Source organism: Geospiza fortis, unplaced genomic scaffold, assembly GCF_000277835.1.
Source record: "Geospiza fortis unplaced genomic scaffold, GeoFor_1.0 scaffold273, whole genome shotgun sequence".
In the NCBI taxonomy this organism is placed as follows: Eukaryota; Metazoa; Chordata; class Aves; order Passeriformes; family Thraupidae; genus Geospiza; species Geospiza fortis.
This window is the reverse complement of record NW_005054543.1, coordinates 679,061-705,153: the sequence shown is the minus strand read 5'-3', so window position 1 is coordinate 705,153 and position 26,093 is coordinate 679,061. Positions and strand designations below refer to the sequence as shown.

Here is a 26,093-nt window from a genome sequence, read left to right as displayed (position 1 = left end):
TAGGGAAAAATATTCAGAATAGAAGAGCTTTACCATAAAACTATCCCTTCAAAAGAATCAAATCTTTGAGAATTATTTGCAATTTATAAACTTTCCCTATTAAAAAACTATGTTCTGTGCTGGAAATTATCTTTACTGGTTAAATGCCAAAGGCATCCTGGGTTGCATCAGGCAGAGCAGGTCAGTGGAGGTGATCCTTGCCCTCTGTTCAGCCCTGCTGAGATATGTATGGGGTTCTGGATCTTCTTTTTCCCCAGTAAAAAGATGTGGACACACTGGAGGCTGTCTTGTGAAGGACCATGAAGATGAGGAAGGGTATGGAGCATCTCTCATATGAAAAGCAACTGAGAGAGCTGGTACTGCTCAGCCTGGAGAAGAAAACACTGGAGGAAGACAGAAGCCTTCTAAGTGGTCCAATGACAGGACAAGAGGCCATGGACACCAATTAAAATACAGGAAATTCCATTTAAAAATAAGGAACGACACTTTTATTCTAAAGGTGATCAAACACTGGCATGGTTTGCCCAAACAGGTTGTGGACTCTCTCCATCCCTGGAGATATTGAAATCCTGCCAGGACACAGATCTGAGAAACCTGCTGTAGATGACCCTGCTTTGAGCTGGGCTTGGATAAGATGAATCCCAGAGGTTCTTTCTGACCTCTGCCAGCTTGTGATTCTGTGAAATAGCAATGAAGGAATTTAGCAGGCTTCTGACAACATCCCTCCTAACACAGCTTAACTTCCCCAGAAATATACTGCAAGCTTATTTAACTCTAGCAGACAACATCAGTTAAATTACTGTTTTATTGTTGTACCCATCAGTTGGGAACCAGCTCTCACTCACTAGCAAATTTCACACACTAGATGAGTTTTTTCATAGCAAGACCACAGGAATTAGGTTTTTTTCCCCCTTTTTTTAAGAGAAACAGAATCAGAGACCTTATAGCACCTTCTAGTACCTAAAGAGAACCAAGGTATGGCTGGAGAGGGACTTCGACGAGGCTGTGTAGTGACAGGACAAGGGAGAATGGCTTCAAACTGAAAGAGGGCAGGTTTCAGCAGGGTAAAAGGAAGAAATTCTTTACTGTGTGGGCAGTGAGACAGAGGAACAGCTTGCTCAGAGAAACTGTGGATCCCTGGAAGTGTTCAAGGTCAGGCTGGATGGAGTTTTGAGCAATATGGTCTACTTGAAGGTGTCCCTGCCCATGACAGAGTGGTTGGAACGAGATGATCTTTAAGATCCCTTCCAATCCAAACCACTTTATGTTTCTGTGGTGATTCTATGAACATCCCAACATGGCAGATATTGCCAATAAAAATGTCTTGTGTCATATCCTGTTTTTAGAAATATATAAATACAATTATGAATTAATGATAACACAATGCATTTTTTTAAAGTTGCAGTTTATCCAGTCCTGTTGTATCTGACATGGGGTTTTTTTTGAAACCCCACTGACAGCTCTAAACCAGCCAGCTTGTGTCTTCTAAGGACAGCATAGGAAAAGCCAGAACTAGAAGTACAAAGAGGAAAAAAAGAAAAAGGCCCAGTGAGAAGGAGTTATAAAAGAAGATACACAGTGGAAAGATTGCTACTGCTGACACTTCACACATTTACAAAACAACAAAACCAACAACAAAACCTCAACCCTACTCAGAAACCTGGCAAGAATGTTGTGCATGGGGTGTTTTCAACATTTAGCTGGATTTGGAAGAGTTGGATACCATTTTTGCAAGAGAATCTAAAATCTGACCTTGGATAACTCATTTCTAGGAATAGGGTGTTTAAGTTCTTCTGAAAATAACATTCAATGCCCATCTGAATCTTTCGATACCTAAATGCTTTTGAACAATCTGGCCTTTCATCTCCCTGTGCTCTAGCTTTTCCTTGCTAAATAGAAAGAATAAAATGTTCTGAACTCAAAGGAGTACTCTGAAGAAACCATGAAAAAAATAAAAACTGAGGTAAAAAGACACAGCCATTGTAGTGACAATGAGTAACAGCAGAGCACTACGTGCCAGCGCTGCACCCATCTGACTCACTGCAGTCTGTCACACTTCCCCTGAAAGATACCTTATAGAAAGGGGAAGAAATCAATACAAGACATTTGAGATGGCTTAAGGGACGCTTCAGTAGCATGGGAAGAAATTCTAGGATAAATATTGCCTCTAAGTGCCCTGAACTTGAATCAACAAATAACTGTTTCGTCCAACATCTCCCCTACCCCATATTTTGCTGCTTTTGGCCAAGTCACCAAGTTGTGGGCTCCATTCTCTGCTGGCAGAAGAACTGGCAAAGCCTCCACTTTGAATCATGGCTGGCTACAACATACACACTATTTTAATGGAGATAATTTTCAACTATTTTAATTTTTTTCTTCCCCGATAGAGACATTTCCCCATCTTTAAAACTCGTGTCTAAATCCATTGTCTGAATCTGTTACACTCCCTGCTCCCTCTGCCCAAGATGCAGTCAAACACTTTCAACTCTTTCTCGACTTCAACATCATGAACCCTTGCACATCTTGTATTGATTTCTAGGCATCCACAGCTTCACTCTCACAGGGTCACAGCACATGTCAAATCTTTCCTGCATTGCACCTTCAAGCAGTGTTTCATCTAAGGAGCTTTGCTTTGCCTGAACTTGTTAGCAGTGACACATTTGTTCCCCAATTAGGCTTTCTTTATAAGAATAATAAAACTGAAATGGAAGCAATTCCTGGCAACTTCTCTATCTTTCTAGTCAATTGAAACAATTTTATGCAGATGAAGATGCAGCTCCACAGAGCCTTTGAACTTTAAGCATCATCTTTACTTGGCTTTGAACTCTCAACAGGGCCCATGATCTTTCAAAGCAATGTACTCTGCTGTGGAAACTTCAAAAAAGAGGGAAAATGGCATGGTTAGAAAGAAAAATGCAAAAGATGGGGGTTTTTAATGCTTGATGCTCCTGAAAATAAATAAAAAACCCACCTGAGTGGTATCTGAAGAAGTGTATTCGGCACTCAAGTGTTTCCCTAATTAATTGTTTAGATGAGTGCTAAAATAAATGCAGCAGCAGCAAAGATAAACAAACCACTTTAGTAATAAAGCCATATATTTGTGCAGGCACACAAAAATAAATGGCAGCACTTAATGAGCATAAGCAATGAGAAGGAAGAACACACTTCATGTGTGGGGGATCTATGCTCAGAAAGCTCAAGCTCAAAGCTATTTGAGAGGTATCTCACAACCACTTTCCAACCTGCCCCTCATTTGCCTCTTGCACAGAATCTCGTTTTGCACAGACTAGCAGCGTAAAAATGCAAAGTGTCCTGATAAAGAATCACAGCTCATGTTTCACCGTACCTGAGTGGCCTTACCAGGGCAAGGAAAACACTTCTGGGGAGAGATTGCTATCCTAGTTAATTATTATTCCTCTTTATTTTTGTCTGATGATTAACTAATGTAAAATCAATGAAGGGAGATATGGAAGAGATGTGTAACACATGTACTTCTAAAATGAGAGAGAAAAGCCAAGATGGTTCATACAGTCTTTTCCTCTGTCTGGAAAATAAGCTAGCAGAGTATTAATACTGGAGGAAAGTGTTATCTTGTATATCTAGGAAAGCAGTTTTAATAGAATTATACAACTGTTGGAGGCAGGAAAATTCAGCTAAGCTCATCTCCCAGAGAGTACAGCATTACACTTCCACACATAATTCTTCCAAAGTTTTATCTTGTTCTATCTGTAAATTTCCCAGAATCAGACTTTCCACAATTTCCCCAAAAAAAGCTATTTCAAAATTTCACAAGAAGTATTTAAATAAGCTTTTCACTGTAAACACTTTCAGTTTGTCTTAGTTTCCCACTACTATTTATGTCTTGAAGACCTTACGAAATAGTGCTACTATTTATCTTTGTATAAATGATTTGACAAGCAGACCAAAACATAAAACCCCGCATGCCATAAAAATAAATATGTTATTCTCCCCAGAAGCCCTCATACAAGTGACTGTTTATTTCTTGCAACTATCACCATGTATGCCCTGGAAAACTGATGAAAAAAACCTAGTCACGAATATTTAATATCTATTAAGGGAAGGGAATATTGAGACTATGTTGGATGACCCATAGGACATGTAAGTCTGTTAGTTAATACCAGTTCAGAGAAGTCCAAACAAGAGTACCATGATCTATAGGTTCTATGGCTCTCCAAAGATCAAGATGTGGCATTTAATCAGACCAAGATTTAAAATAAATCTCCAGCAGCCTGTTTTCAAGTTATGACAAGAGAAATACTTGGCTCTAGAGGTACAGGCTGTATGACATGATTGGCAACTTATCAGGACAAGAAGAGAAAGAAGCTGGATGATTGGCAACTTAATCAGAGGGAGAAGGAAAAATAGAGAAAAGGAACAAAACGAGTGCCTAAACAGTGATGTGTTGGCTCCTGCGGCTGTCAAAGGTGGCCTTGAGCAGGCAGTGGCAGGAGGGCTTACACTGAAGCTTGTCTGCAAAGTAGATGAAACTATTCAGTGTTCCTTGGCATCAATAGCATGTGGCTGCTGAATGTATCTAATCACATTTGGAGAAGCAGGATTCTGCATGGTGCTCTCTGCAGGTCACCATGGCAGCCACAGGAACACATCCAACAAAATATCACGGACGCGCAGCTTCGCTACTGAAAAACTCTCAGAGCTTTAGAACAAAGTCCCCAGTCTTAACTGCAAGGTAAAAAAAATTATAGATATATAAAATAAAACCTCTGAGCAATCATATTTTGGACCAGAGGTCCTTTAGTTAACTTTACAATGTGACCTCGTCATTTATTCAGCATGTTGTTATTGTGTGAAATAGTTCTGTTGAGCACAAGCAATGCAAAGTTTTCCTGGATGGGAGCTGAGAAATGGTGGGTTACAGGTTAGATTGCCAAACAAGCCTTGCAGCCACCAGTTCTTACTGGGAACAGGCATCACTTGGTCTTTTCCCAAAAACCCTACCCATAGATGACTTGTATTTATTCACAGAGTACAGTGGATCAACAGAGAAACTGCAAAATACAATGCCCTAAAAATGTGGAGTTTCTTTTCCCGCATGAAATGGGATGTGGGGAAATAAGGATGTGCTTGGAGGGCAGACCTGTTAATATTGGGGCCCCTATCTTGTACAATATTTTGTCTCTTGCTAAGACTTATTAGGCAAAACTTAAAAATAATTCCAAGGAATTTGAAATCATCTATCAGACTTCAGCATTACACACTTTTGCATTCTGTATGCCAGAAAGATAAACCATAATATAGAGCAAAATTATTTCTGGAACTGCATATTGCACATTTTCACTATAAAGTGTATCATAAGCTTTGACACAGAGATAACTAAGTGATCACTTGTCAACCTCCTCTCATTCCATCAGTCTTAAAAATTAGGATAGAAAAAGCTTTTCATGTGCAACAACAGGCTACATATTAGTCCTGCAGAGTTATAAAAAATGTGGAACTAAATATCAGACAAGCCCAATTTAAAATGATGAAACACTTCTGAATTCTAAAACAATTAGGCTAATTTACAACACATGGCCTGATACACTGGAAGTTTTAATCCTTTTATTTTCCTTTTTAAAGGAGGGGATATTTTTTCATGCTAGTCATAAATTACTACAATCAAGACTTATTTCTTTTTTTCCCTGAATAGTCCTCAAGAGCAATTCTTACACCTCCTAAATAGGTTTGTGGAAGATTCATATTTTACCTGGGAAGAGATACACAGAAGTAAATTACAGAGTTAGGAAAGGCAAACCACAACTGTAACTGGAGAAGAGCATCATCTCCTTTTTCTGTGCCTTTTCAAGTGATGCTGTGCTGCAAATTTACTCAGTTTTCACTGCTAGGTCCCTCATTTCTGCTTGTAAATCAGGGATCCTGGGGTGCTCTGAAGATTAATCAGATGAGGGTTGCAGTTTTCTCCTCAGCTCTTTGTGGTGATTCCTCCCAGAAAACACATGCATCCTGAATATTTCTGATCCCTCTGGGGATGAGATTTAAACCAACACTGACATTGGCAATGCAGCCCTGCTTGATCATGGTACTAAAAAGTCATTAAGTGTGTTTCAATATCCACTCAGTTATTACCAATCTTTCAAGACAAAGAGAAAACTGGAGAAACCCTTTCCTTTACCACAAGACAATGTTAGTGATGGCAGCAACATTGCTCACAACCGACTCTGAAGAATATTTTGGCTCCTTTCTTACAGAATACTGACATTTAAAGGATAAAACAAAAACCAAAGGATACAGGGAATTCACAACACTTTCAAGGCTTTCCCTTTTGCAACACACATGGACAATGGATTTTAAATGAAAGTTCTGTTTCTCTACACTTAAGGGTATTAATATTTTAGTATGACTGCATCTGTGAATGAAGACATTCAAAAAGCCATTATGTTTTCAACTTAGGTTAATAATAAGGCTATTTTTCCACCCACTCTCTGGCACAGCTGTAATGTTCTTGGCCTCAAGTGGGAGGCAATGTGGAACAAGGATTAGCAAGATGGATGATATACAACATACAGTGCCAGTTCATATGAAATATTACTAGATTGGAAATGACTGTTTACTGTCTCAGTGATTATATGATCACTTTTTTTCCTTCCAAAGAACATACAGGATGTGGTGCTCCTCTATGCCAATAAAGCTTAGTGCATAGCACCTGGGTAATGACAAATTAATTTTTGAGCTAAGCCTGATGAAGGGGTCAGCCAAAATCCTAGGCAGAGTTTATCCCCAGTACTATTTTACATGACAGAAAATGCATCCCTGCAATTCATCAATATTAGCACAGAAGAGAGATTATACAACAAAAAATAAATAAAATGGGAGGAGAGAAACACACACTAAAAAAGTTAGGACTGTGTGTTTACATTGCAATAATAAAACATTTAATCTTTGGGTTGTAGGGGGAGTTGGAAAGAGGGTCCCATGGTCCACTTCCAAATAAAATTGGACAAAACATTTAGGAATGCACTAAACAGAACAAGCATAAATTTGGCAGAAAACAGGCTGGACGAACCAGCAGGATTTTTCTTCATTCAAGTTAGGTTTCCAAACCTGAAACCTTTGCATCCTGGAACTCAAAATCTCTCACCTGATCTAGAAACCAATCCCTTTTGACAAAGGCCACAGCGGCTCAACCATGAGCAGCCAGGGATGCTGAGCCCTGGACCTTGGCATGTTCCTGAACCGTCTTACCTCAGACCAGAAACCACGTGGGTCAAGTGTTATGTCTGATCCAGTCATAAAACTTCTTTAACCACAAAGTCAACACCAGTTGTTTAAATACCAAGTGCTCAGCAGTTCCCATCCCTTGGACTACTGGCCACAACCAGTGCCAAAATATCAGCAATACTTCAGAGTTGAAAAATGTTTTCTTTAATAATTTTAGTGAGAGAACATTTTCACATGAAAGAGAAACAAGTGTGTTTCTAAATGGCAAAATCATTTCTCGTCCCTAAGCAAAGATCCTCTGAAAGCTGTGTGCACAGCCCAAACCACCTCCATTTTCATGTGGTTTATTGATTTAATAAAGCATATAAAGGGGCTTATATCGTTATTCTACCAGCTGCAGATGATCTAGATTCACTGAACAAACTATTCCCACAGAATATTTTCATTGAAATGAATCTTAACGTTTACTCCTCCTTCCCCCACAAGCCAACACTGAGGCACTTTGAAATGCACATTAGCTACTTCAATAAATAAATGAGCAATTCTTGGTTTTCTTAATCATGCAGGGCATAAGTGGATGATCTCTTTGCATGCCCTGGATGATGAAAAAGACATTAAGTATTAGGATTTTTCCTGTTTGGGTAGCCCTGTGAAAGCCAGCCAAGTTTGCAGGCTCGCTCTCCCTGATTTCCAAAGCGTCAGAGTTTCCATGAGCAGTGCCCCTCCCAGCCAGGTCACCAAAGCCTCAGCCCTGCATGCCCCAGCCTTTTTCTTTCTTTTTTTTTTTTTGCAGGGCTTTGTTCCAACACTGGGAGCAACCACCCAAAGTTTGAAAGTCTGCTCCTTTGACACACTGGATCTGGCAAGTGTAGAAGAAATGCTGTTAGATGAGAAGAAGAAGAAAAAAAGCAAGAAGTAGGCACATTCCCTTCTCCTACTCACTCTTCTAATGACCTTTGTGCTTTCTTCTTTTAATTCTTTTTTAAAATTTCAGCCCTTTACAGTAAGATCAGCAAGAACAGACCTTTGCTTCACCAAAGATGCACAAAGCCCTTTTGTTGAGGACATGGGTCCAAAACTGTGGCATCTGGGCTGTGCAGCTCTCAGTGCAGGCACACTGTCAATCCTTCTTGCTCAGCTCTGCTGCCAGTGTTTCAGGACAAAGATCATTCTACCAATCTGTTTGTGCAGCATATTGTACAATCTGTTACGTGCATCTGCAATACAAACAGTAAATGATAATAAGAGCATGTGGACAAGGCTGGAGCCCCAGATTTTGGGGGCCTTTGTTATCTGTGGCTCTTGGACCCTGGTCTGCAGCTGCACTTTTGACTTGCTGCATGCACACAACGTACCACGGGCACTCTCCATGAAATCTAAATACTGCCTATTCCCTATTAAAAATACCCAAATGGTGGTTTTCCCCTCTTCCTCCTGTTTCAAGGGAGTAATTCAAAAGTTAAAACCATGACCACACCAATGGGAATGAGACACCAAATTACCTTTTGTAATATCCTTCTCAAATACAAAACAAAGCCATGAAACTTAGGGACAAAAAGGAACAGCTCGTGCCAAATGTTACCAAACAAATACTCAATCATGAACATACAAATATATGGGAAAAAAATGTCTACTCTTAAACAGATTGTTCCCCAAAATCACATCTGATTGCAACAGTAATAATTCTTATCCTTACTAAATATTTGTCTTTTTTTTTATAAGACAGCCAACTCTGCTGACATTTCTGCACAGAACGTGACACTCCGCTCCTTGCAGCACAGATTGCCAGACTGCTGCTTTACATGCTGATTTCTCTTTTGTGAACTGAGACCTTGAATACTTTCACGGGGGAAAAGCAGATCAATGATTTTTTAAGAGAGCTGAACAATTCTGCGTAATGAACATCAGTTAACACGGGCAATTACTCTTTCTTTTTCTCCCCCAAAACAACACCACAAAAACAAAGAGGAGATTGTGACTCCTTTGAATGGCATGTGCCTCACTGACTGTACCAGAATGCCACCCTCATGCAGAAATACGGGTGGGTGAAGTTCAGGAGTGACATGTGGCTTGTTAAAATGTAAGATGCGTAGGTGAATAAAAACTTTTGTCGTTTGATTCAGCCAACAATAAAGAAAGTTGTTGTAGAAACTATTCTGCTGTTTCCCAATTTTCATAAAAGATTGGTTCAAACCTTCTTTCTTTGTTGCTTTTGTTGCTGAATGAATGGAGAATAAAAGGTTGGTTTTTTCTTTTCTAGATTTCATGGGTTTTTTTTTGCTTTTTAGAGAATGCACGTGAAAGGAAAATAAAATGATATCAAACATAAAGGAGATGCAGGCTTTAATGGGAATTTTGACATTCAAAAATATTCTACAAAAACATCCAATATATCACATTTTCTCCTTAATGGTTAAAACATAAGTGTCGGAAAACTATGGCTCTCTTTATCCCTGGTTTGAAGCATGTCTCTGGCTATGTCCCTGCGTCTCCACGCCTCTGAGTTTTCTGTTTATATCATGTGAATATGTAAATGCAGCTCATTTGCATTTCTGCTTTTATGTAGGAAGTCACACAAAATACCTCTCAGGATCTCATTGTGGCACATCCATGTAATGCGAGAGGGAGAGCCCTGCATTAATAACAGCATTAAAAATACCACCAGGATTATTCAATGAAATCCCTCTGCCATCACTGCTGTTATTTGTGGAGGGCTTCCAGACCCCAGCGTGGATCACCCCCAGTCCCTCTTGAACACCCAGACAACGCTTGGTTCCATCACTGGTGCAGCCATGACCCAAACCAGGCGTACCCAAGCTGGGAAGGACATTCATGCCAAAATCACATCTCCTTTAGACGCTTAGAAAGGCATTGGTAAGAGGAATCTCCATAAAAAGCCTTGTTAAAGGGCTCACTGATTCCATGCTCTTTACACACACCAGTGCCTGCTCCCAGCTTCCAGCCTGCTCCTGCTCAGCAAAGCAGTGAAGGAAATGCCTTCATTTTAATCACTTGCTGAAGTCATCAGCACTGTGTGCTTAGTTGAGCAGTGGTCTTTATGAGCCAAATATTATTCTTAGTAATAAGGAGACCTGGCAATACACTAGATGGAGCTTTTGATAGTAAGTAACATTAATTCAATTAAATCCTCTTACAGCACACACTCTCCAGCTAATGCAGTTTACAGTGAAATTTTCTCTGGCACTCATTTAAATATAATTGCTGCACTTATCTTGTCATGAGGGAATTTCTGAAGGTTACTTGTACTGTGCATGTGTAAACCTACAAGCTACACTGACCTTTAGTTTTGAGATTTTTTTTGAACTACTTAAACTGCAGCATCTAAAAGATTATGATGATGATGATGACAATAATAATAATAATAGTAATAATAATAATAATAATTCCCAACTTCCACACAGCACCTTTTAACTCAATATATGCCCAAGTGAGAACTATCAAGTAACACAGCACAGAAAGGCATCACATGCTAACTGGGAAGGAAAGCTAAAACTGTTGGAAATGAAAATGCTGGCAGATGACACATGTGAAAACCTGAATTTTCATAGAGTGTTTTGCACTGTTCTTCTGAAAAACATGAAGGTATTCTCCATGGAGACAATTTCATATTTACCTTTCATACACAAACTGGCATTAATAATAACTATGGGGCACTTGAGCGCCACACTTTGGCATAATTTTCTGTCTGAATCAGAAAAGAGGTTCATATCCACTGATCCAGTAGACTGGTTCTGGTGACAGTCCCAGCTGTTTTCCTAGGGTAGCCCAGTGATATACTGGAAAGCAGTCTCAATCACTTGCAAAACTGGAAAAAGGGAGGTGTCAGCCAAAAAATTCTAGCAAACAAATCAAAAGTCACCCAAACACAAAGCAAAACTTCAGTGTGTGTGCACAACTACCCATAAATTGAAAGTCCTGAGATTTTAATGAAATATGGGAAGGACAAATGTAGAGATAGGAAAACTGCTGAACAAGATGGAAATGAGCATTTTGAAACACCCTACCTTATCCACAGCGGACATTTCAGACCCTTGTCTTGGGCAAACCTTCCTTGATAGTTTTATCATAAGCTTTTTTTCTTGTCTTCTCTTTCTTACAATGAGAAGCATCCTCAAGTTAAAGACCTACCCAATTTTACCTTTGAAATAGAGAAGAGGTAGTGATTTTGGGTCACTCTGCACCAAGCAGAGAATAACCAAGCAATGCACACTGAAGTGCTGGCAGCCAAGGGAGGATGGAAATACCAAATCTAAAGGGGAAAAAACAACTTCTGAGGCCACTCAACCTCTGCCCTGAGCTCAGCACTGCAAAAGGAAACCCTGCTGCCTAGTTTTGACTACTCTTTATGCATGGGGAGGTGTTTGGAAGGGTGGGAAAGATTTGAAATAAAGTTTATTTGGCCACCAAGGCTCATCAAGACTTTTTTTTTCTTTTTAGTATTAAATGAAAAGAGGGACCAAGGACCCTGCTTTCCCCATTTCCTTCCTCCTGCTCAGTCTCAGATGCCTGTCACATTAAGAAACACCAAGTGATTTTGTTCAGCTCTTATGGCACACAATAGCAGACGTTCAAGGGAGAATGTGGGACTGTGAAGCATTTTAAAACTCTTAAATAAAATGTGGGCTACAGGAGGCTCTCATTCAGAAGCAACATTTTCCCTTCCACTGAGAGTTCCCCCACACTCTGGCGAAGTGAATTAAAATTGACACTGAGAAAAATCTAATTGAGCCAGAGACAACACAACACTTTTCACTATAGAAACTCAAGTCCTGGTGGAATTACTTGGGTTAATATAGTCCATTTTAAATCTACAATGATTTTTATATCCCATGATCTGCAAATAACAAAGGAAGATTGTTGTTTAAGACTCATTGTATTAATTAGGGGGAGCATAGGAAGAGTGAGAGCTGGTGCCTTTGGGTCTGCTCCACACTTGTTTTGTAACTGCAGTTCTCATCAGATCCGATTAATATGTGAATAAACTAATGCAGATCTCACCTGGGCAGTGTTAACATAACAAAATTTTTGTGTTAACCAGCTCAGGGATTCATGCACTGAAAATGAAGGGAGCAGATTTGATTTAGGCAAAACGACATCAGCACAGAGAGGACATCATTCTCTGCCTACTCAAAGTGACTCAAAAAATTTAGGAAAAGTCCCCCCAGGCCTCTGTATCTCAATTCCTCCAGCTGGTAAACACGGAGTGATGCTATTTTTCTCCCTTTGCAAAACACTTGGAGATGTCTGGCTGAAGCAGCAGCCCTGCTCCTTACGGTGCCACACTCATCCTTGCAGCAAAAAGTTTCCTGCAGTACATTATATTAATCTACTCCCTATTGTGGTACAGCTCCCTAAAATTGCAGTTGAAGGCATGACATCTTGAGCTACGAGGAGAGTTTAATTACTGTTTGAAACATAAATTTTCCCAATTCAGCTGGGTGAATAAGAGACACGGTTTATTAGAAAACATCTTCCACCTCTTTACAGCTCTTCTCAGTCCTCTAAAAGAATGCCTGAATTGGATGCAGTAGTTATTTTAAATTAAAACCACAAGGTAGTAGACACTGAAGTTTTCTCTTACACAAATAATAATGAATTTATGCACCACAGAGTTTAATCTGCAGAGTGAAAGTCCAACGTCCCACTTAAAACTGCATACTCATGGGCATAGATTAGACAGTAATTAGGTTCAGTGAGAAACTGAAAAGATCCACTGGAAACATTCAAATTTAATTTATTCACTGGCTTGTCTCAGAGTGTTTTTATAAGCAATTAGAAAGACAGAGATTCCTGAAAATGCATTCTTTCCCAAGACAGATGGACCAGGAGATTTATATGGCATACACAGCCTTCCACCCACAGCCCACTGGCTTGAGTTAAGCTCAAACCAGGCTTGGAAGCCACTACCAGACTTTATCCTTGGGGAGTTATTTGCTATTCTTTTGAAATATGCTGATGGTTACAGTGCACTATGAAACCAATGTCTTAAAAAAAGAGCAATACTGTAACTGGCACAGCACATCCTTTTATAGCATCTGTATCATTGAAGTCTGACACTGAGGATGTTGTGGGTCCTGCCAGACCCAAAACAAGCCCAAATCTGCTCTCTTGCTGCCCTGGTCCCACAAAAAAAACCAGGCTGACAAGGTCTGGTGCAGGGAAAATGGAAGTAATGAAATAGTAATTAATTTACACTGCTATGCATGCTATACATATCTGCTTTTAATGCATTTCAAAATTATAAAGAATAGCAGACATCCTTTCAAGGCCCTCCTGGGGTTTAAATATCATGTTAAGAACTAGTAAAATTGATGACATATTTATACTAAAATGTTTTATGTGGTCTTTAGCTTTTTATTTTGGCCCTTCATTGTAATATTTATGTCTCTCACATCATCTCAGCAGTGACAGAAATTCTTAGTGCCTTGGAGTCTCTCCTTCTATCTTTTAATGAGGAAATCTTCCTGCAGTGTGGGTTTTAATTTTAAGCTATTATTTATTTGTGCATATATGTGCACAGGCACCTGTGACTGATTTTAGTGGGGTGAAAGGAACAGAAGATAAAAGCAATAAACCGCTGGTTTTGCAGTGGAAATGAGAGATTTGGAAGCTGCAGTACACTCAAAATCCATGCTCATAAGGCCGCTGCCCAATTACACTTCATTTTTGACACTGGTCAGCTGTCAAATGTTTCTCCCTTTGAGATCCTTGCCAAAGTGTGTGAAGATTTCAGACCAGTCCTCACGTCCTTTGCAAAATCTCCTTATGTGTTAGAAGCAAATGATCTTGATATTAGAACTGAATTGAATAAGAAACACTACACAAAATAAAAGGGTTGTGTGGTTTGTTTTGAAGCCTTTGTCTTTTAACAAAACTCACATCATTTTTTATGTGATGAGTAGATAAATAGTGTGTTTATTCACGCAATAGAAAATTGGAGGAGGAAAGAATTTCAGTGCCACAATGTCATAAAATGGTCGAATCTCATTGATGTGAGCTTTAATATGCAACTAAAGACACTGGATACCATAAATATCAAACTGATATTTATGTATCTGGCACTTTTATATATGTATATATTTTAAATGTAAGCAGCAATCTTGAAAATACTTAACACATGCCTGTGTTTTATGTCTGAGTATTATATCTATTGATTAATTCCTGAGTGAAAAGTGTGTGCATGACTTGACTTAGATTTTTCCATGCATTACAGTTTTTTTCCTTTGAGATCATATATTTGAGAAACTGAGGTTTGGCATACTATTCACATTCAACAAAGCAATCTTCAATTTTACTGAAAGTTCAGGCTGTTTTAACTGCCTGCCTACGTGGTTTTTTTCCCAATGAAGTGATGTCATTACAAACAACAGATTACACATTAATATTTTATGAACATTTGGGACTCTTTTTTAAAGTTGTTCTAAAATATTCTATAAGTAAATGCTGGAGGATGTGCTGAAGTTGTCAACAGTATAGCATGCCTGAAGTTCAAAAATTCCTTTTCAAACACCCCTTTACTGACCTTGCCTTCCCCCCAAGTGTTTATCAGACACGATCATTAGAAAGAATCACAATTGGAATATGAAGTCCTGCTCCTCTCATGGCTGGTCTATACAGGGTTTTCTATCAATTTAACTAAAAAGATTCATGTAGTTAAATTTTATGCCTTTTTTTTTCATCATAGATGTAATTAATAATGTGCTTATACGGTCTTAGCTTACTTTTTAAAATTCATATGCAGTTGTAAATCATAGTTAAGCTGCTACAAAACTGCAGCCAATGAGCCCCAAAGTGATCTATTTAATCCCTCAGAGATGTGTTATTTTTATTAACTTCTTACAGCAATACCTAGAGTCCTCATTTCTGGACCAAGCTCCCACTGTGATGAATATCATAAAAATAGGGAGGGAAAAGATGCCTAAAAGTAAAAATAGCTTCTTTTTGCTCCAGTCATTCACACACTGTATAGAGGAACTTTAGGAACAAGGCTAAAGAAAGGTTTCTGTGCTACCTCTATATTTAAATAACACAACTGAAAAATCCTCTACCGAACTCCCCCCACCATCCTCCAGTCTTCCCATTCTGCAATCACAGCCCCCCGCTGCTGTTACAGGGTCTTCACAAATATCTTCCATTACTTCTGCTCTGTCTGACTGGGTTGGGTTTGCTGTAATAATTTTTGCTTTGACTTTCTTGTCATTGTCAATGAAGGGAGTATACAGTGAGACTGATTTAAGTGGGCAACAGGTTTGCAGTCTAGTATGCAATGGGGTATTACCCTGATCTGCTCCCTGTCTTCAAAGCAATGCAAAAATATCAGGGGACACCAATCTCAGCCCCTCTTGGTGCTGGACATGGCTAAGCCACTGACAGCTTGGCACCTTGTCCTGTTTATGGGCTGAAACTGCTCCTGGACATGGGGAGCACTCGTGTCACATCCTGTTCCAGATGCATTCTTTCAAAACACTAAATGGAAGCAAGCAAAAGGAAAGTTTCTTTTGGAACTCTTCTCACTGCCTCTTCTGGAAGCCATTCTCTGGTCTGCAAGTGGAGGAAGAACGTTTGACTTGAGAAGTTGGATTTTTTTTCTGTTGGCCTGCTGTTCCTCAGTCTTAAGTCTATGCTGTGCAGTCCCTGGGTTTAATATTAATTGAAAGAGCTTATCTATTCCTGCCTTTGGTATGCACTTCAACATACTGCAGAAACTTCAATTGTATTCCCTTACAACTTTTTCTTTCCAAACCAAGGTACAGTCCTGCATTCTTCCTCTGCTTTCCCCCTTTTAGCTTTCTTGTAAGTCAATGTTTGAAGCCCTTTACAAGTTAACCTTTGTAGACCTTTCACCACGGCTCAACCCTTCCTGACTTCATACAAAATCATGCTGCTCTTCCCTGGACCTCTGCCCTTTTCTATAGAATGGTACTAAATATTTGTAACTGTAGTTTAAACATGATTAAAAAAAACCCTTCTTTAAGTGGTGCAGTATTTCCTTGAAGGCTCTATTCAATGCTTCCATTTATACAGCTCACATTTTCTGTGCCTTTTTGACCACACAGATACAAAACATCATCTCAGTCCTTTTATGATATGTGCACCCTTCAAATCCTGTCCTGCTCTCAAATCTTTGAAAAATGCACTCATTCAACACATGTGTTCGCTCAAAATAAAATTTACTCTTCTTGCTCATGGTTCATTTTACCCAGCAGAATTTCTTTGTGTTTGATTGTTTTCTCCAGGCTATCAGGTGGCTTCTCCCCCATCTAGCCCCTTCTGCATGATCCAAAAAGTTGGATAACAAGTTGGTGGTTCATTCTGTCAAAGCCATTTACATAGAGAGTGAAAAAGTATTGATCTCCAATAACAGTCCCTGTTGCTCTCCAATCATCATCCCCTCTCTTCCCCTGGCCCGTAACCTTTCCCCATTCTAATCTGCCCTCGATCATCTACCCAGCTCCTTTCCCCATTTGGAAATGGGTCCTTCTCTGCTTCACCAGCAACTGCATGGATTAGTCTCCTGTGTGACACTCTGTGAAATGCCCCTGGGAAATCAGCTTGATTATATTTCACACCTGTCCGCTTTCACAGAAACTTCTTGAAAAACTCCATCAGATTTGTCGAGTAAGAATTACCTTCTCTAAAAATCAGCTCACATCTGGAATATATTCTGTAATGCTATTTACAACCCATTTAAAATTATAGATTTAAGATTCCTTAAGGTTTAAATTTAAACACCCTACAGTCAGAAACTTCAAGTTAAAAACTCAACTTTATCATTCACTCTTCTTTTCCATTGTACTTGTATTTAAGGACATCTGGCTTTTGCCAGTCTGTGTTGTCTGAAACTTCTTATAGTGTACAACGCACCTGATAAAAAATAACATGCAAGGCACTTTTTAATACAGTGCAGGAAAAGGTTTCAAGTCTGCATAGTAACAAAATACCTGTCAGGCACCATCACCAAAATTTAGTCTAACACACACATGCACAATGGCTGTGGGTACATGTCCTGCCATTTCAACAGCAAATGGGCTCATGGTGCATCTCATCTGATCTCAAAAGCCAAACAGTGTTCACGTGGGCCTCTGAGAGCATTCAAAACACAGAATAAGATGTGAAGTGCAGAGAAACCCTGGCTCCTGGAGTGCTGGCTGAAGGGAGCTTTTAAAGAGCACCTAAAACAGTTTTGCCAAACACAGTGTATTGAAACTGAAGGAGCAGAGGGTGCAATTGGATGTGTGGTGTCACAGGGACAGTCAAGAAACAAGGAGCAGCTGCTCTTAGCTGCAGCTTAGGACACTCAGGATGGAAATGTGTGACAAAGTGAGTGCCACATCTCTGCTGCTGTGCAGGACTGGCCGAGCTCCCTTTGCTCCTACTGTACCAGGCACTGTGACAGGGACCTGCTGGACGAGAGGGATCATCTCCCTGCCTACACCAGACTATTTTGGAAGGGCTAAACTGAGGCTGAAATGGTGCTCAAGCAAGCCAGGTAACTTCTGCCTCCTCTATGCATCTCTCTCTCTCTCTCTCTCTATATATATGTAACTATATATACCTGTACACCTCCTTGCACACCTGATCTCTCCTGTATGCAGCAGATGAATGCCTCATTATCAGATTCCTCTCCTCACTTCCCAGTAGACTTAAATTACCATGTTAAATAGGATAATAATAAACACTGGCCTTTAACTACAGCACATCCTTGTTCACTCAGCAGCCTCCCTCTAATCTGATAAAGGGTCTGTAAAAGGCTGCAAGCAAACACAGAGCCAGTTGTTACACAGGTGCCTCTCCCTGCTTTCTGCAGTGTGATTCCTACAGCAGCACAAAGAGATTCAGGCTCACAAAGCTGCTCTAGGGGACCTTGATCCCTCCAAGAATTATCAGGTATTGAAGCAGAGGCAAGGTGCCAAAAGGACATAATGGATCTGGCCCAAGACTCTCCTGCTGCATTTCAAAAGACAAAAGTAGCCCTGTGCCATCTGCTTGCTTCAGCACTTGGACTTCAAAACCAAAGTAGCCAAGGAAATCTTTCCGGCTTAGGAAAACAGTGGGGGGGAAGAGAGATCTTGGTGGCAGTGTGTGCTGCCTTCACACAGAGTTTGCTGCATTTGAGGTATTAGAGAAGCTCTTTTTAACAACCACCCTGGAAAAAAGTCATCTATTCACCCAGAATAAATTATATAAAGGGAGCAAGCTGGATTGGGAACAGAGAGGGTTGATCTGCCCAGACTTTGAGTCCCCTTAGCCCCCAGGAGCCAAAAGTGCCATTTTATTTCAGTGGTACAGAATGTTGTTTTTATTTTTTTTTGTGTGTTTTTTTTGCATTTAGTTTGCCTAATCCCCTGGATTTCTTTTGTTGCAGAAAGAGGAAAAAGCCTTACAAAACATCAGGAGATAAAAAACAAAGTCAAATTACTTTGCTGAGCTCTTTCACGCATCCAAAAAAAGCAGAGAAATGCAAGCTCTGGAAAGGATGAGGAATTTCTTAGAATGCAGCCATTCTTAAAGTTCCTAATTAATAAGCCAAGCTTCAACATTTGCAGTAGTATCAATATATCTGTGGAGTTAAGATGGCTTTCCTCTGGTTTTCCAGAGTGAGGTAAACTTGGCTTCTACCTGTCTTCCTCCAGCCTCAGCTTTGCAGAGCTGGCAAGCCGTACAAAAGAGGAGGAAAGACATGAACTAGGCCGTCTGTCGTTGGAGGGTATGAAAGACAGTCTGAATAACAGCAGGAGAGAGAGAAGCAGCCTATGGTTATTTTTGACAGAATTGGGAGAGACTCGGATTGCAGCTTCATAAACAGCTTATCAGAGAAAAACTCGGTCCAAATTAGAGGAACCCCTTTGGCCAAGCTCACAGAAATACACAACCCTTGTCTGAGAAGAGAGAAATCTTTCAAAAATCAAAATGCTTTTCTTTAAAGAGCAAAACCTAACTGCTCCCCCCTATGTGGTGTAGTAACACCAACTTGCATTCCTGTCATTACAACTCATGGCTTGCAGAATATTCAGAAAAAAATTTCTGTGTGACACCAGGCTGTGAATGCTGTCTTACACACAGTCACAACCATGCAATGAAATGAAAAACTGACTTTTTTCTACCTCACCCAACCACAAGGTCCCTTTGATGGACTGTTCCCTAAAATTGGAGGTGATAACAGAGGGTGAGCAAGCAGAAAAATGCCTGGCACAACCCAAATCCACCCAGCTCAAACTAAATAAAAATTGTTGTTTTGTGTGGGTATTTAAACATAAGAGGAGCATGGAATTTCACTCCACATCACACATGTGATTTTTAGTGTTGTCCTGTACAGAACCAGGAGTTGGACTCTGTGATCCTTGTAGGTCCCTTCCAGCTCAGGATATTCTATGATTCTATGACCTCCAAACAAAAAATGAAAATTCAGTTTCTTTTTTAAATGCCTACTAGATAGTATAGGTGAAGAATTGTCATGCACTGTGATGAAAGGAAGACTGTAGGATGTTTCTCAGGGCAATTTTTGTGTTTATTTGTTTCTAACATTCTTAACAATCTCTCACACCGAATCCTTTGTGCAACTGGATTAAGAAAATAAAGATCATTCCTAGTCAAGAGACATACACAATAACTCAAGAGGTTTCTAGCAACCTTGCTGGCAGATTCAGCCAGAAGGAAGGATAGAGCCAGCATGGAGATACACTCCTCCAAAGCTTCTGAGGGAAAAGCTGACCACCAGAGGAGCTTGCTGCTGGTGCCAGAGAAAAGTAATTCTGAAGGTTATTCTGCCTATCTTCAGGATTAATTTCATTTACTCATTAATTAACACATAATGCCTGAAGTGACAAGCATAATCTCTGCATGGCTGAAAAGAGTCCAAGCAAAAAGCATCCCCAAAACCCAGCCACCTTTCAAAAAGAATATTGCATATGGGGACTACAAACATTGATAATTAGTCTACAATGATTTACATGATCTATGCTTCATCCTTATGCCTTCCAGCTGCCTGATGGACAGGTACAGTGATTCCCAGAAATGAGTATCAATGGGTTTCTTCTGTCTAACCACAATATCATTCTCACTTCATTTACTGCTTAGTGGGAAGGCATTGCTGTGACCCAGGAATCAGCTCCTTCCAGATGGACGAGTCTCAAAGTTCAGCATTTTAGTGGTTTAAACTAAGGAGGAGTTTGCTCATCCATAGCAGCCTGGACTGCAGAAAATCCACTTGTTTGACCTCTTAATGCTCTCCTATCCAGCATTACAAGAAAAAGACATTTGGTGAGGGCTCTGTGCTAACACAGTAGGGGAGTACATGCCACAATACATCAATCCTGGGAAATGAGGTGGGGGGGTGGGCTGGAAGCAGAACTACACTGAAACACTCCAACCAGAAATACCTTCTGCTTCTGAATCACAGACTCATGGAATGCTTTGGGTTGGAATGGACCTTAAAGAGCACCTAACTCCAGCCCTCTTGCCATGGACACGAGGCAGGTTGTTCACTTTTCATTAGAGCAGGTTGTTCACACAACATAGCCTTGAACACTTCCAGGGATGGGGAAGGGGGAAGAGTGATCTAGTACAGACACTTGATTAGCAGGAAGGTACAGTGAGCTGGACCCCCTCCCTGACACTGGTGTGAGACCAATGCACCAAGTCTTTTAACCAGAAGTGAGAGATGCAAGCAACCCAAAATAAACCATGGTCACTGAAAGCACCTGACTGCTTAAACCGAGCAGCAAAAAGAAGGCACTGAGAGCATCCTCTGCCCAGTACCAGGAAAAATGGAGATATGCTGAGCCTTGGCAGTGCTTTGCCCAAAAGCACAGGAGCACCCGAGGCTGTGCTGTGTGCCTCCCACAACAACAGGCACCTCTCATCTCCAGCAAGGGCTGTTTTGCACTGTTAACTTTGCTGGGAGCCCACATCATTCGGTGATATTCTCCATAGCATGTGTGCTCTGAAGGGCTTTAGAGTCAGTGCCAGGAGTGCAGTAAGAAGGAATAAGTGTCTAGCAACCTTTCAGCCAGGCACACACACGCACATGCAGTTCTGCCTCTGAGCTACGCTAATTATTTCTAACGGTAGCAACGCTCTCACGTACCAAGCCTGAATGAAAATATACAGCCAGGTGAGGAGGAAAATGCATTCTGAGAAACAAAATACTCACTTTCAGTTTACATTTAAGCACACTTAAACAGCTATAATGCACAAAACTCTCATGTGCCTAAATAAGCACAGATATACGTAGTGAAAGGAGGGAATATAGTTAGGGACAAATACTTTACATGTGTCTAAAAAAATGCAAGAAGGAAAACTAACCCTTTCATTTAGAATAATATCAGTGCCAAAACCCAATTCTTTTACATGACTGCAGAAAAAAAAATCAGATTATGGAAAAAGGGTGACTATTTGTAATTTTTATTGCTGCTGGAGCAATGATGTGGCAAGAACCCACAACCATCATTTTTCCCTTCTGCATCCTTAAAATATTTCCCACATGGGGTGCAAACAGAGGAAATGAAAGGAAATAGAAAATTGTATTTTTCATGAGCTAATCCTGGGAAGCAACCTCTCAGGTTTCCACATTTTTGGCAATGATAATTTAAACAAGGAGACCGATATTTTCTTTCTTTTTTGCACAGTTGGAATGCCTGCTTCCAAATAAAAGGCAATTAAACTTCAGTTTAAGAAGAGGAGGAAGGCAGTGTTCGATAGGATTCATGAGTCCTCTCAGGACTGCTGCATAGCTCAACACAGCATACTACAAAACTGAGAGCTCAGCTGCAAACCTCTTTGGAAATGCTGAAGGCAAGCAAGATCATCGGGAAAACAAGCAAACTGAAAGCAAAGAGAGCATAACTACTGTACCTTTACTTTGGGGAGGGTTCTGACTTCTGTCTCGGAGAACATTAATCTGGTAGACAGCTCCATAAGGCTCAAAAAGTTCTTTTAATTCTTTTTCTGACCACGAACGGGGAATCTGTCCAACAAACATCTTAATGGCATCTGGGTCTGGTTGGTCTGAATGATCCAAAGCTCCATTCATCTTGTTAGCTGTGCCGTTACTAGAAAGTGGAAAAGGAGATTAAAAAGAGAAGACAAGTTAGGAGACTACACAGTTTTTGTGTGCACTAGATGCAGAAGATGATGTCAATTGGCACAAAGCAGAAAAAAAAAAATCAGTGTTTAATTAATAGCATAAGTATTACGAACAAAAAACAATGCTATTACATTTTTCATTGAGTCTGGTTCTCTCTGCAGGCTGCTGCTTAATGTCATTATATAAGATGAGAGCGGCACAACACAACCCAGGACTTCTGCATTTTAAAGAAGAGGATAGTGGCAAATAAGTGCAGATTTCTGTCCATGGCTGTTGTAAACAGAACTGCAGTGAATTCTCACTAAACTGGCTACTGGCAGAAACCAGGCAGTGCGTGTGTCTATGTGTGTGTGTTTTGTAATAAAGTCACATGAAAGGAGTATGAAACACTTGGCAATCTGTCAGATGACTAATGCAAGATGCCAGCGATGAATCTGCAGATTGTGTGAAGCATCCATGTGTGCATCAAATTAGTCTGATATTGCCTAGAATGGAAAACACTCCAGCTATGTGGCTGGTTGCTGCCGATTAGTTGCCTATGCTCTTTAAAAAGGAAAAGCAGTCTGGAGAGACCCAGTTTAAAGCATACTGTTTATTGCTGCCATAAAAAAACCCCCACAAATCAAAAAGAGACAGCAATGGCAAAACTGCCTACATCGTTGTGGAAATGAAAACACTGCTTCAGAAAGTTTTTTTTGCCCTGAAAAAGGAGATCAAATTTTTGAACACTTTCACTCCCTGTAAATTCTCATCCTATCTGATCTCCAGATGTACATCCTAAATCCAAGTTCAAAACAACCACACTTTTGCAGGGAAAAAGAACTTTGGAACAAAACATAATCTGATCTGGGAGACAAATGCTAGACCACGGTTTAGGAGAATTAGTACCCTTACACAGAAAATAAATACTTTTAAATACTAAACAAAAGTAAAAATACATCACTCCCTCCTCCCTCCCCCCTCTCTCCCCTTGCATTATTGATAATTAAGGACAGTAGTTTCAACTAATTACTTGGCTAGAAATTCCAAAAGTGCTGATGATTTTTGGATGTTTCAGTTTCAAGAAAGAACACTAATGATGCATGAATTTTCAAGCATCCCCCCATCTTTCCACCAGGGAGAGGGGGCAAATGGCCTGTATGCAGCAATGTCAGAAGCTGATCATGGCAGAATTCAGGCATTGCAGAGCCACCTGCCACTTTCAAAAAACTTGGCTTTAATTAGAATTTCTCTGTTTGATGATTGTTCAGGACTGAATGCCCACCGGAGGACTTGGAAGAGCTCAGAATCTGCACAACCAGATGAAAATCATATTTTACATGTGAAAAAAATATCTAAGAGTGGCAAGAAGAAAACAACCCTGTGCAATTCCCCTGTCTCACAGCTATAACCTGTGTGAAGACAAATTATTTTGTTTCATGTGTTTCATCTCCTTAAAAGCATAATTCGCATTAATATGGCCATATTAACTTTAGCACTTTCCCTGCTTCCAGGCAGGAAGGAGAAAGTTGTATTAAAGGCACATTTTACACCACCAACAAAAAGTTTGATCATCCCTTGTGAAGCTTTCAACATGGATCAGCAGACAACAGCATTTATCACTCTCATAAATGGCTACAATTCCTATCTGCTCTAGCAGGAATCTTGCCTGAGTAAGAGACTCCAAGATTTGGTCCAAACTTTTGCATTACGTTTCATGTACAAATATCTTGTCTTGCAAATGCACTTCGTTTTGAATAAGTTCTGCAGGTCACAAGTTCACCTGCACGAATTGTGACTTCTCCAGGCCTTAGGAACTGCATTTCCATACAAAGACAACACTTAAGCCAAACCAAGCCAACCATCCAAACAACCACCCCCTTAAAATTTCCAAGAAACAGAAAAACCATGACTGACTCACTTGAGTGATACTTCATGGGAACAACTTTCAAGACTTTCATGGAGCAGTAGGCACCTATGTGACACTTAAGCCTCTAAAAAAATCACTCAATTATTTCTTTTCAATTCCTATTCCTCTACGTAAAACCCAATCTGCCAAACAACCTCCCTACTAGGGAGGTTGAAAAATCCCTGACCCATAGCTTAAAATAACTGTGGAAAACTCTTATATGTTATTTTGAAAGAAAAGGTAGAAGTTTAGTTAAGCTCCCAGCTCTGCCCTGGGCTTGGTCAACTATTTTCTTTCATAAATTGGCTTGACTTTTCACTTCATTTATTCTCTGTGTTGTTTGTATTGAGTTCAGTTTTAAATTATGCCCTTCATCTGTTCTCTCTGTTGGATCCCTTCTTTAAGAAATCCATACACAATTGCTACTTAGCCCAGAATTACAGCTAGGGTCATGTTTAATAAAGAATAACAAGTTTATTCCTTTGCTTTTTCCTTTACCAAAACCACCTTTACCACCAAGAGGCCCACAATTTCCATTGCTAATCAGCCAAATTTTTAGGAAAGCACAAAGCCAAACACTAACACCTGTTTTCTCAGGTTAATGGCCCTATTAGCATCAAGTTCTTGCTTTGAGCTAAAGGTTTAGGCACAGGCCAAGCTCTCTTCTAATTGCACAAAATGCTTAAGCCCTTTCTTTATTTTTTTGAGGCCAAAGTTGAATTACATTGATCATATTCCTTAAATGCTTTATTGGCTGAAGGTGGTTAAAAGCTCTGACTCAAGGCATCAGCACCATACACTATGACGCCAAGCTCCAGGGGACAGGTTTTGTCACTCACTGCCTGCATTAACTTGAGTAAGTCATTAAAACTTCTCCAAACTAAATTCCACCATCCATTGACAGCTCTGTCAATCCACTAACTCCTGCAGAGTTAGGGAAAAACCAAGCATAATTTAGGCTTTTCTTTAAAATACTTTTCTACCACAAGGTAGGGACTTGACTGAGCTGCCAACATTTTGGCGGTTTGACAGACAAGTTCAGGCCACAGAGAGGGCGCTCATTTTTACAAACACAGCTGGGCTCCTTCCTAAACTGCACTGCCTTTGATCTCAGTGCAAACCAAGGCTCTCAGACACCTCAGAGTGGGAATCCAAGTCTCACTGTTGGGATTTTGAGGAGCTCATGAACACTGTTGCAGCAATGACACTTGCAGTGGAATCCTCACTCAGCTTTGGCAGCTGGTGTAGGACTAGAGCCAATGCAGACAAAATGAACAAGTGAATAAATCAGCAGAGAGATAACATTGGGGAAAAAACACCTATTTTATAGATTCCATAGATTGGATCCCTGCAGTGCACTGGAAGGCTCCACTGAGGAAGAAAATTATACACCACACCTGCCTGATGGTTCAGTTTGTCACAGAACTTGTTGGGTCCATACAAAATACAGCCAAATATGCTTCATCCTTTGCAAATGATCTCTTCTAAGATGAATTCCCTTATCTTCTCCCAGCTTTCATCTTCACCCAATGGACATTACTGCTCTGCACTAAGACCTCTTGGCTGCTAAAAGCTGTAGAGCTTTTACTTCTTTCTCTTTGCCAACACAGTGGCTCTCAGAGGAAGTGGCTTCTTCCTTCCCCCATCTCCCCTTCTCCTGTACCCAAGAAGTAATAAGACAAAAGAGAAACTACATGTAAAACTTTCCAGAAGGAAGTAAAGCAAGTTTTGTGAAAGCTTAGGACTATTTCTTGAAAGCACAAGTGTACAGAGATAGCTGTGTCTAGGGGACACCAATGAGAATGGGATCCCTTGGCACTTACTGTCAGTACCCAAATGATGACATACATTAAAAAAAATAAAAAAAGAAGGAAGGAAGGAAGGAAGGAAGGAAGGAAG

At 40.2% G+C, this 26,093-nt stretch overlaps 1 protein-coding gene across 9 annotated transcripts in view; it reads right to left on the bottom strand.

The window, feature by feature from the left end:
* The window catches only part of CELF2 (CUGBP Elav-like family member 2), a 545,200-nt gene that overhangs the window by 104,527 nt on the left and 414,580 nt on the right, over nucleotides 1-26,093 (bottom strand). For 8 of the 9 annotated variants that reach the window (XM_031063925.1, XM_031063923.1, XM_031063924.1 and 5 more), the window contains one exon: nucleotides 22,075-22,271. In XM_031063925.1, the coding sequence (XP_030919785.1) occupies nucleotides 22,075-22,252 (178 nt within the window). In that variant the 5' untranslated portion in view covers nucleotides 22,253-22,271. Of the gene's footprint in view, nucleotides 1-22,074; nucleotides 22,272-22,437; nucleotides 22,615-26,093 lie in introns of those variants that run through there. The other variant, XM_031063926.1, reaches the window with a different exon arrangement.